Source organism: Lepidochelys kempii, chromosome 2 (genome assembly GCF_965140285.1).
Source record: "Lepidochelys kempii isolate rLepKem1 chromosome 2, rLepKem1.hap1, whole genome shotgun sequence".
Lineage (NCBI taxonomy): Eukaryota > Metazoa > Chordata > Testudines > Cheloniidae > Lepidochelys > Lepidochelys kempii.
In genome coordinates, this window is record NC_136381.1 from 745215 (window position 1) to 761043 (window position 15829).

Sequence of the window (15829 nt, forward strand, 5' to 3'; positions counted from 1 at the left end):
TCTCTCCTTCTGCAGAAGCTGTTTCATACCCCTGTCATTGTCTGCACTTTTTCCCATTCTAATATATCTTTCTTGAGATGGGGCAACCAGAATGCACGCAGTATTCAAGGTGTGGGTGTACCATGAATTTATATAGTGGCATTATCATAGAACCATAGAAGATCGGGGTTGGAAGGAACCTCAGGAGGTCATCTCGTCCAACCCCTGCTCAAAGCAGGACCAAGCCCCAGTTTTTGCCCCAGATCTCTAAATGGCCCCCTCAAGGATTGAACTCACAACCCTGGGTTTAGCAGGCCAATGCTCAAACCACTGAGCTATCCCTCCCCCAATTATGATATTTTCTGTCTTATTATCTATCCCTTTCCTAATGGTTCCTAATATTCTTTTCACTTTTTTGACTGCCGCTGCACTAGGGTGACCAGATGTCCCGATTTTATAGGGACAGTCCTGATAGTCTGGGCTTTTTCTTATATAGATGCCTATTACCCCCCAGCCCAGTCCGGATTTTTCACATATGCTATCTGGTCACCCTATGCTGCACATTGCGTGGATGTTTTCAGAGAACTATCCACAATGACTGCAAGATCTCTTTCTTGAGGGGTAACAGCTAATTTCGACCTCATCATTTTATACGTATAGTTGGGATGATGTTTTCCAATGTGCGTTACTTTGCACCTATCAACACTGAATTTCATCTGCCATTTTGTTGCCCAGTTCCTGAGTATCCCTTTTGTGAGATCCCTTTGTAATTCTTCACATTCAGCTTTGGACTTAACTATCTTGAGTCGTTCTGTATCATCTGCAAACTTTATCACCTCACTGTTCACCCCCTTTTTTCAGATCATTTATGAATATGTTGAACAGCACTGGTCCCAGTATAGATCCTTGGGGAACCCTGGTATTTACCTCTCTCCATTTTGAAAACTAACCATTCATTCCTACCCTGTTTCCTATCTTTCAACCCATTACTGATCCATGAGAGGACCTTCCCTCTTATCCCTTGCTTTGCTTAGGAGCCTTTGGTGAGGGACCTTGTCAGAGGCTTTCTGAAAGTCCAAATACACTATATCCACTTGTCCACATGTGTGTTGAAACCCCCAAAGAATTCTAATAAATTGGTGAGGCAGGATTTCCCTTTACAAAAGCCGGGAAAAGCTGGCTCTTTCCCAACATACTGTGTTTATCTACACCTCTAATAATTCTGTTCTTTACTATAGTTTCAAGCAGTTACCTGGTACTGAAGTCAGGCTTACTGGCCTCTAATTCCCAGGAGCCTTTTTTTAAAAATTGGCTTCACAGTAGCTGCCCTCCAGTCACCTGGTCCAGAGGCTGATTTAAGTGATCGGTTACACCCCACCGTTAGTAAGTTCTGCAGTTTCATATCAGAGTTCCTGCAGAACTCTTGGATGAATCCCATCTGGTTCTGATGATAAATTAAACAGTAATAAGTCAATTTGCTCCCAAACCTCTTCTATTGAGACCTCAATCTGGGATAGTTCCTCAGACTGGCCACCTAAAAAGAATGGCTCAGGTGTGGGGATTTCCCCCATATCCTCTGCAGTGAAGACCAATGAAAAAAATTCACTTAGCTTCTCCACAATGACCTTATCTTTTCTGAGTGCATTTTTAGCTCCTCAATTGTCCAGTGGCTCCACTGACTGCTAGGCATGCTTCCTGCTTCTGATGTATTTAAAAAAAATTGCTGTTAATTTTTGTGTCCTTAGCTAGTTGCTCTTCACATTCTTTCTTGGCCTGCTTTATATACTTTTATACTTGCCTTGACAGAGTTTCTGCTCCTTTCTATCTTCCTCACTAGGATTTGACTTACAATTTTTGAAGGATGCCCTTTTACCTCTAACTGCCTCTTTTACTCTGCTGTTTAGCCATGGTGGCATTTTTTGGTCCTCTTACTGTTTTTATTTGGGGTACACATTTAGTTTGAGCTTCTATTATGTGTTTTAAATAATCTCCATGCAGTTTGCAGGCATTTCACCCTTGTGACTCTTCCTTTTAATCTCCATGTAACTAGCCTCCTCACTTTTGTATGGTTCTCCTTTTTGAAGTTAATGCTACCGTAGTGGGTTTCTTTGGCATTTCCCCCACCCTCCAAGGATGTTCAATTTAATTATGTTATGGTTGCTATTACCAAGCACTTCAGCTATATTCACCTCTTGGACCACATCTTTGATCTATTTAGGATTAAATCAAGAATTGCCTCTCCCCTTGTGGGTTCCAGGACAAGCTGCTTCAAGAAGTAGTAATTTATGCTGTCTAGAAAATTTATTTTTGCATCCCATCCTGAGGTGACATGTACCCAATCAATTTGAGGATGATTTATTAATTAATTATTATTATTATTATTATTATTGCATTTTCTCCCTTTGTAGACTTTCTGATCTCCCTGAGCATTTCACAATCACCCTCACCATTCTGGCCACGTAGTCAGTAGTATATTCCTTCTGCTATACTCTTATTATTCAAACACGGAATTTCTATCCATTGAGATTCTATGGTATAGTTTGATTCACTAAAGATTTTTACTAATTTGACTCCATGCTTTCTCCACGCCCCCACCAGCACAACCTACTCTGTCATTCCTGTATATTTTGTACCCTGGTATTACCGTGCTCAACTGGAATATTGTGTCCAGTTCTGGGCACCATATTTCAGGAAAGATGTGGCCAAACTGGAAAAAATCCAGAGAAGAAACAAAAATGACCACAGGTCTAGAAAACATGACCTATGACGGAACACTGAAAAAATTGGGTTTGTTTAGTCTGGAGAAAAGAAGACCGAGAGGGGACATGAGAACAGTTTTCAAGTACATAAAAGGTTGATATACGGAGGAGGGAGAAAAAATTGTTCTCCTTAACCTCTGAGAATAGGACAAGAAACAATGAGCTTAAATGCAGCAAGGTTGGACATTATGAAAAACTTTCTAACTGTCAGGGAAGTTAAGCACTGGAATAAATTGCCCAGGGAGCTTAGGGAATCTCCATCATGGGAGGTTTTTAAAAGCAGGTTAGACAGACGCCTGTCAGGGATGGTCTAGATAATACTTAATCCTGCCATGACTGTGGGGGACTGGACTAGATGACCTCTCGAGGTCCCTTCCAGTCCTGCGATTCTATGTCCAATGAAGTGGGTTTTAGCCCATGAAAGCTTATGCTCAAATACATTTGTTAGTCTCTGAGGTGCCACAAGTCCTCCTGTTCTTTTTGCGGATACGGACTAACACGGCTGTTACTCTGAAATATGTTCCATTGATTATCCTCATTCCACCAAGTTTCTGTGATGGCTTTTGTATCAATATTCTCATTTAATACCAGGCACTTTAGTTCACCCATCTTAGTATTTAGACTTCTACCATTTATATATTTTGTCAATATTCATGTGTTACATTTAAATGTGATACTTGTATGTTTGACTGTTCCTCACTAGCTCCTGCCTGGACTTTACCAACTTCTTTCCTATACTCTTTTCTAGGATACAGAGTTTCCCCTTTGATAAACTCATCCCTAAGAGATGTCTCTGCTTGAACTGCATGCTCCTCTGCGCCTATCAGCTTTCCTCCTGTCCTTAATTTAAAACATCCTCTCCAACCTTTTTAATTTTACGTGCCAGCAATCTGGTTCCATTTTGGTTTACGTGGAGCCCATCCTTCCTGTATAAGCTCCTCCTTTCCCAAAACGTTCCCCAGTTCCTAATAAACCTAAAACCCTCCTCCCTGCACCAATGTCTCATCCGTGCATTGAGACCCTGCAGTTCTGCCTGCCTAATGGCCCTGTGCGTGGAACTGGAAGCATTTCAGGTCCTGGGCTTTAATCTCTTATCTAGCATCCTAAAGTTGGTCTCCAGCATCTCTCTCCTAGCCTTCAGGACCTGCCGCACCGAGCTTGGGGACTCTATATATAATCTCCCTCCATTCAGAGGGTTGGGCTGTAGGGAGATTGGGGCAATGGGGGGACCTGAGCCCCATGGACCCTTAGAAGGAGACTGCAGTGGGGATTGGGAGCCCCATAGTTCCTGAGAGGGAGATTTGGACTGCGAGGGCATGTGGGGGATTCCCAAGCTCTGCAGAGCCTGAGAAGGAAACTGAAGTGGGGGGAGCCCCAAGTCCTGTATGTGTAAGATGGAGGGTTGGGGAGCCCCAAGCCCCATAACAGGTGACTGGGGGGAGCCCTGAGCCCATCAGCGTGTGGGGCGTTGTGGCCAGGACTCTTTGCAATGTCCTTGGTGTTCCCTGGTGGGGCTCAGCCCGCCTTGCTCACCCGCATGTTGGGATCATCCAAGGAGTGCCTTGCCCGAGCAATCGCCTCCTCTGAGACTCGGCTGTCCCCATTGGGCTGGATCTCCAGCACCGCCATCTGCCGGGGAGATCAGAGCTTAGCCCCCGCCCCAACACGGATCCCCAGCCAGACTGGCCAAGCCGCAGCCCCTCTGCTCTCACAAGGGAGCTCCTACTCAAGACATTCTCAGGGCAGGAGGACGGTGCTCTGGTGCCCCTCTGGTGGGATGGGAACAGGTGTCAGGCCAGGTCAGTGACGGTCTCTCAGGCTGGAAGTCTGGGTTCCCCCTAGCTCCACACAAGCTGTAGTCATAATGAACAGGTCGGATTATGAACAGGAGGCTGCCAGGCAGCTCTCCAACACCACATTCTACAGGCCACTATCCTCCAATCTCACTGAGGAGTACCAAAAGAAACTACACCATCTGCTCAAGAAACTCCCTGCTACAGCACGGGAACAAATCTACACAGACACACTCCCAGAGCCCCGACCAGGTGTATTCTGTCTGCTACCCAGGATCCATAAACCTGGAAACCCTGGGCGCCCCATCGTCTCAGGCATTGGCACCCTGACAGCAGGATTATCTGGCTATTTGGACTCTCTCTTCAGACCCCACACTACCAGCACTCCCAGCTACCTTCGAGACACCACAGACTTCCTGAGGCAACTACAATGCATCGGTGATCTTCCTGAAAACACCATCCTGGCCACTATGGATGTAGAAGCCCTCTGCACCAACATTCCACACAAAGATGGACTACAAGCCGTCAGGAACAGCATCCCCGATAATGTCACGGCAAACCTGGTGGCTGAACTTTGTGACTTTGTCCTCACCCATAACTATTTCACATTTGGGGACAATGTATCCCTTCAGATCAGCGGCACTGCTATGGGTACCCGCATGGCCCCACAGTAAGCCAACATTTTTATGGCTGACTTAGAACAACGCTTCCTCAGCTCTCGTCCCCTAACGCCCCTATTCTACTTGCGCTACATTGATGACATCTTCATCATCTGGACCCATGGAAAAGAAGCCCTTGAGGAATTCCACCGGGATTTCAACAATTTCCACCACACCATCAACCTCAGACTGGACCACAGTGCAAATAAGTGATAGTCACATAAACACCACCCTATACCAGAAACCTACTGACCGCTCTACTTACCTACATGCCTCCAGCTTTCATCCAGGACACATCACATGATCCATTGTCTACAGCCAAGCTCTATGATACAACCGCATTTGCTCCAATCCCTCAGACAGAGATAAACACCTACAAGATCTCTATCAAGCATTCTTACAACTACAATACCTACCTGGGGAAGTGAGGAAACAGATTGACAGAACGAGATGGGCACCCAGAAGTAACCTACTACAAGTCAGGCCCAACAAGGAAAATAACAGAACACCACTGGCCATCACATACTGCCCCCAGCTAAAACCTCTCCAACACATTATCAACGATCTACAACCTATTCTGGAAAATGATCACTCACTCTCACAGTCCTTGGGAGACAGGCCAGTCCTCCCTTACAGGCAGCCCCCCAACCTGAAGCAAATACTCACCAGCAACCAAATACCACACCACAGAAACACTAACCCAGGAACAAATCCCTATAACAAACACCGTTGCCTACTCTGTCCCCATATCTACTCTAGTGACACCATCAGAGGACCCAACCACATCAGCCACACCAGCAGGGGCTCGTTCACCTGCACGTCTACTAATGTGAAGATGCCATCATGTGCCAGCAATGCCCCTCTGCCACGTACATTGGCCAAACCGGACAGTCTCTATGCAAAAGAATAAATGGGGACAAATCAGACATCAGGAATGGTAACATACAAAAGCCAGTCGGAGAACACTTCAATCTCCCTGGACATTCAATAGCAGATTGAAAAGTAGCCATCCTTCAACAAAAAAACTTCAAAAACAGACTTCAGAGAGAAACTGCAGAGCTACAATTCATTTGCAGACTTAACACCATCAATTTGGGCTTGACCAGGGACTGGGCGTGGCTGGCTCACTACAAACACAATTTTCCCTCTCTTGGTATTGACACCTCCTCATCAATTATTGGGAGTGGACCACATCCACCCTGACCGAATTGGCCCTGTCAATACTGGTTCTCCACTTGTAGGATAACTCCCTTCTCTTCATGTGTCCGTATATCTGTGCCTGCATCTGTAATTTTCACTCCATGCATCTGAAGAAGTGGGGTTTTACCCACGAAAGCTTATGCCCAAATAAATCTGTTAGTCTTAACGGTGCCACCGGACTCCTGGTTGTTTCTGTGGCTACAGACTAACACAGCGACCCCATAATACTATTTCCAGTCAGGGCTCCGGGTCCTCTCTCCACCCCATTGTGGGGAGGATGACGCGCTCGATCTGTTCCTGAAGCTGGTTTGTGGGGCCGGGGTCAGGGGGTGGGGCTGCAGTGGGAGGCATTTGCAGCCCTGCTCCCTGGGGCCCCGAGCTCACCAGTACAGGTTGCAGTGGACAGCCACTCCCTGGGTACATCCCCTGGTGGGTGCAGCAGTGCAAGTCCCCCTGGTGAGCAGCTTCTCCCACTGGCCAAGGGAAACCTCACACCCATGTGTGTAACAGGCCCTAAGGGGTAAGACCAGTATCAACCGTGCCCTCGGGCCAGGCAGGGCCTCAGTCTGGACAGAGATGGCTGAGGGAGGCGTCTCACTCTGAGAAGGGGAGTCACAAGTGGGTGGGGCCAGTTCTCCCACCGCTCCCCAGGGCGGGTAGCCGGGACAGCAGGAAATGGTCACCCCAGGAGCAGAGCCTCCATCACAGCCACGGGGGATGGCAGGTCCACAGAGCCTTCATCAGAGAAGAGAGGGCACAGAGCTGCCCTCACAGGGGCAAGTGGAGGGCACCCAGACTCCATTCGACAGGGAGCTCCTGGACTGAGCTGAGATCCCCTTCTTCCTGAAGGGTCAGGGGAATGAATTCACTCTGCCCCAAGCAAGGGAGGACTAGACAACCCTTCGGGGAGTTCCTGGGATCTGTAGGGGGGGTCTTCTGGCTCCTTACCTCCAGGGCGCACATTCCAAAGGAGAAAATGTCCACAGCTGTCCCATCAGCTACATCTGCAAAACCAAACCAGAAACAAACCAGACTGGTGTTCCAAGCCACCACCACTGCTGGGAACACCCCAATACACACCTGCCCTGTGCCCCACACACACACACATACCCCTGCCCCATGCATCAGCATGCCTCCCACATCTTCCCCATTTCCCCCTCCGCCATGAATCTGCCCCGTGGTCCCCTTTTTCACCCTACACACCTGTCCCATGCCCCTCCCCAATACCTACTCCATGCTACCCCTCTGCCCTCTGCTGCAGAGGGGATCTGAACTTACGGCCATACTCTGGGGGGAAGAAATGCAAGTTGCGCTGCTCCTCTCTCTCAATCCTGATGGGGCTTCGGAGGTCATCAGGGATGGCTGCATGAGGAGGACAGAGTGTTCGGCGTAAGAAACCCCTAGCCCACAGCTTGTCCCCCAAGCTGTATTCAAAGATCTAGATACAGGGAAAGAACAGGAGACTGCAGGGGTCTCTGCATTTGCTCCTCACTGCAGCCTGCCCAGCTCCCAGGCAGCCAGAGCCCCCATGGCTCCTGCTCCCTTGGAGAGATTCCTCTCCCGTATCTGCAGGGGCAGAAAGGTCCATGACAGAAAAACCAACTCTCACAAGGAAGAAGATCTTCCCCAAAGGCCTTCAGAGACGTCCCTCCACACACAGTATCAGTACAGGCCCCTCTTGTCTATTGTGCTTAATGGACCTAAATACTTAACCCCAATTGTAAGATCAAATGCAAAAGATACGTGCCAGTTCATAAAATGTCACAATAACCCACTGTGACATTCTATATCTTGGGGGAGCGTGCTGTAACCCCCATAGTCCTCATTTTCAAATAATCATGATCTTATGTATAAAGCAGGCCTTGTAAGGTCTCAGAGGAAAGGTTATGATCTGCTGGAAGTCATTTCTCTGTCCATAGATGTGTGTCATTCATGCATATTGTGACAGGGTCGGGCCGGGTGGCTACAGGAGAGTAATAGAAGGCAGATATATTAGCCCCAGGTTAAGTAGGTCCCTTTTCCCTTGGTAAGGTAACAGGGAAGGTTCCAGAACAATCAGGAACCTTCTGGAGACAAGACAGACAGGCTGATTAGAACACCTGCAGACAATCAAGAAGCTGCTAGAATCAATTAAGGCAGGCTAATCAGGGCACCTGGGTTTAGAAAGGAGCTCACTTCAGTTTGTGGTGCGCGTGTAAGGAGCTGGTAGCAAGAGGCACTAGGACCTAGAGTGAGAATGCGGACTGTTGGAGGACTGAGGTGTACAAGCATTATCAGACACCAGGAGGAAGGTCCTGTGGTGAGGATAAAGAAGGGGTTGGGAGGAGGCCATGGGGGAGGCCAGGGAGTTGTAGCTGTCACACAGCTGTTCCAGGAGGCACTCTAGACAGCTGCATTCCACAGGGCCCTGGGCTGGAACCCGGAGTAGAGAGCGGGCCCGGGTTCCCCCCAAACCTCCCAACTCCTGGTCAGACAGAGGAGGAGTCGACCTGGACTGTGGGTTCATGAAAACAGCCAAGCTGAGGGCTGCTGAGAATCTCCAAGGTGAGCAAATCCGCCAGTAAGTGCAAGACCCACCAAGGTAGAGGAGGAACTTTGTCACAATATGAAGTTATGAGATTGTGTTGTATGGTGGTCACTAAAACATGCTGTAAATTGGGGAATCAGGCAGATATTAGCTTCCCAGGGGCAACAGCAAGAAAAGTCACCAATACCTGGGCAGGGTGTCAATCAACCCACCAAGAGCCATTGTTCAGCAAGGGAGTGACAATGCAGTGACTCACCTGCGTAAGGTCACACCAGGGGAATTGCTCAACCTTGCTGGGAGAGACTCAGGCTACGTCTACACTAGAAACTTCAAAGCACAGTCACGGGAGCGCTCCCACAGCAGTGTTTTGAAGTATGAGTGTGGTCACACGCAAGCACTGGGAGAGAGCTCTCCCAGCGTGCCTGGTAATACACCTCCACGAGGGGAATAGCTCCCAGTACTCAGAGCTTATCCACACTAGCAATTTAAAGCGTTCCAACTTGCTGCACTCGGGCAGGGTGATTTTTCACACCCCTGAGCCAGCAAGTTAGAGCACTATAAAATTTAAGTGTAGACAAGTCCTAAGTAATGCTCACCTGACACTCAAGGGGCGGGGGTGGGCAAAGCCAAGAGGGAAGAAAGGACCTGATAAAAGGGAGAGACATTTGGCATCTTCTCTCTCTCTTCCACCTACATCTACAGATACCACATCAAGTGACTGAAGTGCTGATCAAAGGGGAGAATTGGAGTTGCAACTAGCAAGGGATGTAGATGTAGGTGGAAGAGAGAGAGAGAGGATGGCAAATGTCTCTCCCTTTTATCAGGTCCTTTCTTCCCTCTTGGCTTTGCCCACCCCCACATCAGTGTCAGGTGAGCATTACTTAGGACTTGTCTACACTTACATTTTATAGTGCTCTAACTTACTGGCCCTCAGCAAGTTTGCAGATGACAATAAACTGGGAGGAGTGGTAGATACACTGGAGGGTAAGGATAGGGGCCAAAGGGACTGAGACAAATTAGAGGATTGGGCCAAAAGAAATCTGATGAGGTTCAACAAGGACAAGTGCAGAGTCCTGCACTTAGGAACGGAAGAATCCCATGCACCGCTACAGACTAGGGACCGAGTGGCTCGGCAGCAGTTCTGCAAAAAAGGACCTAGGGGTTACAGTGGACGAGAAGCTGGATAGGAGTCAACAGTGTGCCCTTGTTGCCAAGAAGGCCAATGGCATTTTGAGCTGTATAAATAGGGGCATTGCCAGCAGATTGAGGGACGTGATTGTTCCCCTCTATTCGACATTGGTGAGGCCTCACCTGGAGTACTGTGTCCAGTTTTGGGCCCCACACTACAAGAAGGATGTGAAAAAATTGTAAAGCGTCCAGCGGAGGGCAACAAAAATGATTAGGGGACTGGAACACATGATTTAAGAGGAGAGGCTGAGGGAACTGGGATTATTTAGTCTGCAGAAGAGAAGAATGAGGGGGGATTTGATAGCTGCTTTCAACTACCTGAAAGGGGGTTCCAAAGAGGATGGATCTAGGCTGTTCTCAGTGGTAGCACATGACAGAACAAGAAGCAATTGTCTCAAGTTGCAGTGGGGGAGGTTTAGGTTGGATATTAGGAAAAACTTTTTCACTAGGAGGGTGGTGAAGCACTGGACTGGGTTACCTAGGGAGGTGGTAGAATCTCCTTCCTTTGAGGTTTTTAAGGTCAGGCTTGACAAAGCCCTGGCTGGGATGATTTAGTTGGGGATTGGTCCTGCTTTGAGCAGGGGGTTGGACTAGATGACCTCCTAAGGTCCCTTCCAACCCTGATATTCTATGATTCTATGATTCTAAGAGCAACCAGCCAGCCTGTGGTGGGAAGCATCGGAGTTTGTAAGGGCACTGAAAGTGTTACCATCAGCTTAGAATGCGTTTTGCTTTTATTTCAATTGACCAAATCTGACTTGTTGTGCTTTGACTTATAATCACTTAAAATCTATCTTTATAGTTAATAAATGTGTTTGTTTATTCTACCTGAAGCAGGGCATTTGGTTTGAAGTGTATCAGAGGTTCCCCTTGGGACAACAAGCCTGGTACATATCAATTTCTTTGTTAAATTGATTAACTCATATAAGCTTGCAGCATTCAGTGGGCATAACTGGACACTGCAAGATGGAGGTTCCTAGGGTTGTGTCTGGGACTGGAGATATTGGCTAGTGTCATTCGCTTGCAAGTAGCTGGGAGCAGCTTACATGACAGAGGCTGTGCGTGAACAGCCCAGGAGTGGAGGTTCTCACAGCAGTGCATGGTAAGGCTGGCTCCCAGAGTCAATGATTGGAGTGGCCTAGCAGATCACCGGTCCAGATAACACCAGAGGGGAACGTCACAGTGGCGCAGCGAGCAGGGTATATGTATGGCTTGTTACTCCAAGTGAAGTTCACACTTTAAGCACTGATATTTGTGATTGTAAGTGAGTCTTAAGTGCAGTGGCTAAGAACAGTCAGGAGGAGGTCACAGTTTTGTTATTTTCTGTTTGTGTATTTCGGGTGAGGGAAATAAGCATAAGAAAGCAGAAAAATGACTACCAGTGAGGCAGCTACAAAACTAGAGCTGGCCAGACTGGAAGCAGAAGAGAACGCAAAGGACCGCGAGTTTCAAATGTGGCAGGCAGAAATGAGGCTCAAAGAAGAGGAGGCTGCACACAGAAGAGCCATGGAAGAAAAAGAGCATGAAGAAAGAGTAAGAGAGCGGGAAGAAAGAAAGAGAGAGAGTGAAAACACCAACTGGACCTGCTAGACAAGCAGAACCAGAGCTCCCTGACCCCAATGACTCCCATCACTGCAAAAATCCACAAATGGGAACACTTATGTAGGGGCAAGGTTGCGGAAGATTGGCGAGGAGCTAAGTGGTGGACTGAGTATGTGACTGGATGTAAGCGGAGGATGCAGGCAGTTTCACTTAACTTTGTCCGACAGATCCTGCCAAAAGACATTGTAGCATAGCTCAGCATATTTTTGCCTGTAAACGAGTCAGTTTATGTAATAAGCATAAATCGTACATATAAGAATGTAGCCAGCTGTTGACCCCATGTAGCCCTGAGATAAGAGCAGAGAATATAGTGCTGCAGAGGACTCCCCCCCCGGCGGAGTCCTGCCTGGTCAGCTGTCCCGAACAGCCAGAGTCCCCTGCAGCCCCTCTGCGCATCCTAGGGGCTCCCCGCGCAGATTGGAGCGTAAGTTCTTCCTTCCTTCAATAAAGCATAGTTTACTATTCTTAGGCCTGAGTGTCCTCCTTTCACTGGTATCTTCCCCCCTAGCCCTTGCGGGCACAACTTATGTCCTGCATACAGTGAAGAGGATGTTGTTGCTGAATATCTGACCACCATCGAAAGGCTGTGTGTAATACATGAAATCCCTGATGATGAGAGAGTTCCTACCCTGATTGCGAAATTAACTGGTAAAGCTCAAAACGTATTCAATGGAATGCCTACTGAAGATGCTTTAGACTGTTGTAAATTTAAAGATACTGTTTTGCGAAGTTTTCAGTTTACCCGTTAATCATATCAAGTTAAATTTAGGAATCTTAAGCATATTGGTATCAGTAATGGGGAGTATGTAAACAAAATGAAAGATTTGTTGGGAAAACGGGTGAGGGGTAAAGAGGTGGCAGGTTTGAGGGAATGCTGGATCTTGTTGCTCAAGAGCATTTCCTAGGTGTGTGTCAGGTGGATGTGAAGCAGTGTCTGTGGGACAAAGATGTAAAGTCTGGGGATGAGCTGGCCCTTTTAGCTGACGCCTTTGAACAGAATCAGGCATCTATTGAGGGCAGGCCACGGAAAAAGGGGTTTAAAACTGGTGGGAAGGGAGAATCCCATTTTATCCCTGGGAAGAGAGAAGGGGGCTAGAAGCCTAAACATTCCCTTCCCAAAAACACTTTTCTACTGGTAACTCCTATCCCAAATCTCCTGTAAAAGCAGAAGAGCCCAACAGGTGCTATCAGTGTAATTCCATTGATCACTTGAGAATAAATGCCCTGTTCTAGGAGGAAGCAGGCAACCAATAGCTCATCTGAGTTCTGCTGCCCTCACCACAGAACCCCCCAGGCAATTGGAACCGATCATATTGGTTCGGTGAGGTTAGCCTTTGCAGAACCAGATATGGAGCATGTTAAGGCTGTCCAAATTAATGGCAGGGAGTACTTGGGGCAGAAGGGGCCCAGATCTCTCTGGTTAAGCAGAGTGTGGTCCCAAAGGCCAGTAAGTTGCCTGGCCAAATGGCAGAGATTGTGAGGCTGGGCGAAAGCAGATTCCTCATACCACTAGCTAAAATCCATGTGGTGTGGGAAGGTTTGGAAAGTGTTCTGACTGTGGGGGTAATGGAACATCTCCTATTCAACCTGCTCCTTGATTACGATTTTTTCCGTGTAGCTCAGGTTAAAGTATTTGCCTGCAGCAGGAGGGAGTTTTATGCTGGGACCCCCGAGGGAAAGGGGAAGGTCTCAGGAACTGCTAAGAGAATGGGAGGGAGTCTCCTTGATTCTTCTGCAGCTGGGCGAAGCCACACGCTTACAGGCGGGAGGGTGAGACCAACTCCTGCATTGCAGCTGGAGGCAACACCACATCAGGAAGGGACGGGGTGTGATGCCTGCCAGGGAGAGAACTACCCAGGTTAACTGCCAGCAGGTTGCAGCTGAACCAGAATTCTGCAGCTGAACAAAGGATAGAACCCTTCCCAGGGAGCACAGAGAAATGTGTCTTCGGAGGGAGCCCAGAGGAGGAAACTGTGGAAGGAATAGTGGGGGTACAGGAACGTCTCCTCCCTAGTCACTCGGGGCAGGATGCCCAGGACACTCGGAGGATGGCTGGCTCAGCGTCTGTGCACCCAGGCACTCAGCCTGTGACCCAGATTTTGAGAGGGAACTGTGTAACTGACCTCGTGGAGGGGAGCAGTCACACCGCTGACTTCTGAGGGACAGAGAAAGGGTGGCGGAGGGCGCCCCAATCCAGGTCCCATTTTTCAGGATGCTATTTCTGATAAGTTTTTGGAAAGTAACTGTGTCTCCTTACATCAAGATGCAGCTCCAATGCCTGTGATAACAGAGGAGTTGGGACCAGGAAGTTGCCAGGGGGTCGTTTGTGAGAATACAAATAGCCCAACTGAGGGGGGGGGGGTGTTTTCCCACAGGCTGGTGAGAGGCAGGGAGCAGTTATGGGAAAGCTGCTGGGAAAAGGTGAATCTGATCAAAGGTTAAACACTCCTAGCCCAGAGAGCACAGATCACAGCTCTCTAGGGGGCGGGGAGGACTCAGTGCTGGGAGGCGGAAACACAGGGTAACCCCTAAAGGGGAGCTGGATTTCTACATTTGTACAGTCCTGGGGTTGGGAGACCACTCCCCAAAGGGCCAGACAATGTGCAAGATCCCCTGAACACCTACATTGCCGGACCCAGAGGCACCAAAATTCCAGAAACATGATTAAATTAAGAGCCCACACAGAGGGGAACACTCGGGGGAAGGAAAAGCCAGTGACTGATTAAATGGGAGAGAGTCAAAGGACACCATGGGTAATGAACAAACTAAACTCAAACTACACTATCTGAACAGAGGGCGTGGTATCATAAAGATACTTGTAAATGCACATCTGAGATAGACATTTTAGTATTAATGTTAAGTTTTGGGGATAAGAATTTTGACACGGATGTTCAACCTTATGATAATACTACTAGATCGCATGCCCTGATTCTCATGGGTGACTTTAATTTTCCTGATATCTGCTGGGAGAGCAATACAGCGGTGCATAGACAATCCAGGAAGTTTTTGGAAAGCGTAGGGGACAATTTCCTGGTGCAAGTGCTGGAGGAACCAACTGGGGGGGGGGCGCTTTTCTTGACCTGCTGCTCACAAACCGGGTAGAATTAGTGGGGGAAGCAAAAGTGGATGGGAATCTGGGAGGCAGTGACCATGAGTTGGTTGAGTTCAGGATCCTGACGCAGGGAAGAAAGGTAAGCAGCAGGATACGGACCCTGGACTTCAGGAAAGCAGACTTCGACTCCCTCAGGGAACGGATGGCCAGGATCCCCTGGGGACTAACTTGAAGGGGAAAGGAGTCCAGGAGAGCTGGCTGTATTTCAAGGAATCCCTGTTGAGGTTACAGGGACAAACCATCCCAATGAGTCGAAAGAATAGTAAATATGACAGGTGACCAGCTTGGCTTAATGGTGAAATCCTAGCGGATCTTAAGCATAAAAAAGAAGCTTACAAGAAGTGTAAGGTTGGACATATGACCAGGGAAGAGTATAAAAATATTGCTCGGGCATGTAGGAATGATATCAGGAGGGCCAAATCGCACCTGGAGCTGCAGCTAGCAAGAGATGTCAAGAGTAACAAGAAGGGTTTCTTCAGGTATGTTGGCAACAAGAAGAAAGCCAAGGAAAGTGTGGGCCCCTTACTGAATGAGGGAGGCAACCTAGTGACAGAGGATGTGGAAAAAGCTAATGTACTCAATGCTTTTTTTGCCTCTGTTTTCACTAACAAGGTCAGCTCCCAGACTGCTGCGCTGGGCATCACAAAATGGGGAAGAGATGGCCAGCCCTCTGTGGAGATAGAGGTGGTTAGGGACTATTTAGAAAAGCTGGACGTGCACAAGTCCATGGGGCCGGACGAGTTGCATCCGAGAGTGCTGAAGGAATTGGCGGCTGTGATTGCAGAGCCATTGGCCATTATCTTTGAAAACTCGTGGCGAACGGGGGAAGTCCCGGATGACTGGAAAAAGGCTAATGTAGTGCCAATCTTTAAAAAAGGGAAGAAGGAGGATCCTGGGAACTACAGGCCAGTCAGCCTCACCTCAGTCCCTGGAAAAATCATGGAGCAGGTCCTCAAAGAATCAATCCTGAAGCACTTGCATGAGAGGAAAGTGATCAGGAACAGCCAGCA

General features: G+C 48.2%; 1 protein-coding gene across 10 annotated transcripts in view; it reads right to left on the reverse strand.

The window, feature by feature from the left end:
* The window catches only part of NRBP2 (nuclear receptor binding protein 2), a 64268-nt gene that overhangs the window by 11259 nt on the left and 37180 nt on the right, over nucleotides 1–15829 (reverse strand). For all 10 annotated transcript variants that reach the window (XM_073329758.2, XM_073329762.2, XM_073329760.2 and 7 more), the window contains 3 exons: nucleotides 7669–7752; nucleotides 7339–7394; nucleotides 4272–4367 (listed from right to left, as the gene is read on the reverse strand). In XM_073329758.2, the coding sequence (XP_073185859.1) occupies nucleotides 4272–4367; nucleotides 7339–7394; nucleotides 7669–7752 (236 nt within the window). The remainder of the gene's footprint in view (nucleotides 1–4271; nucleotides 4368–7338; nucleotides 7395–7668; nucleotides 7753–15829) is intronic.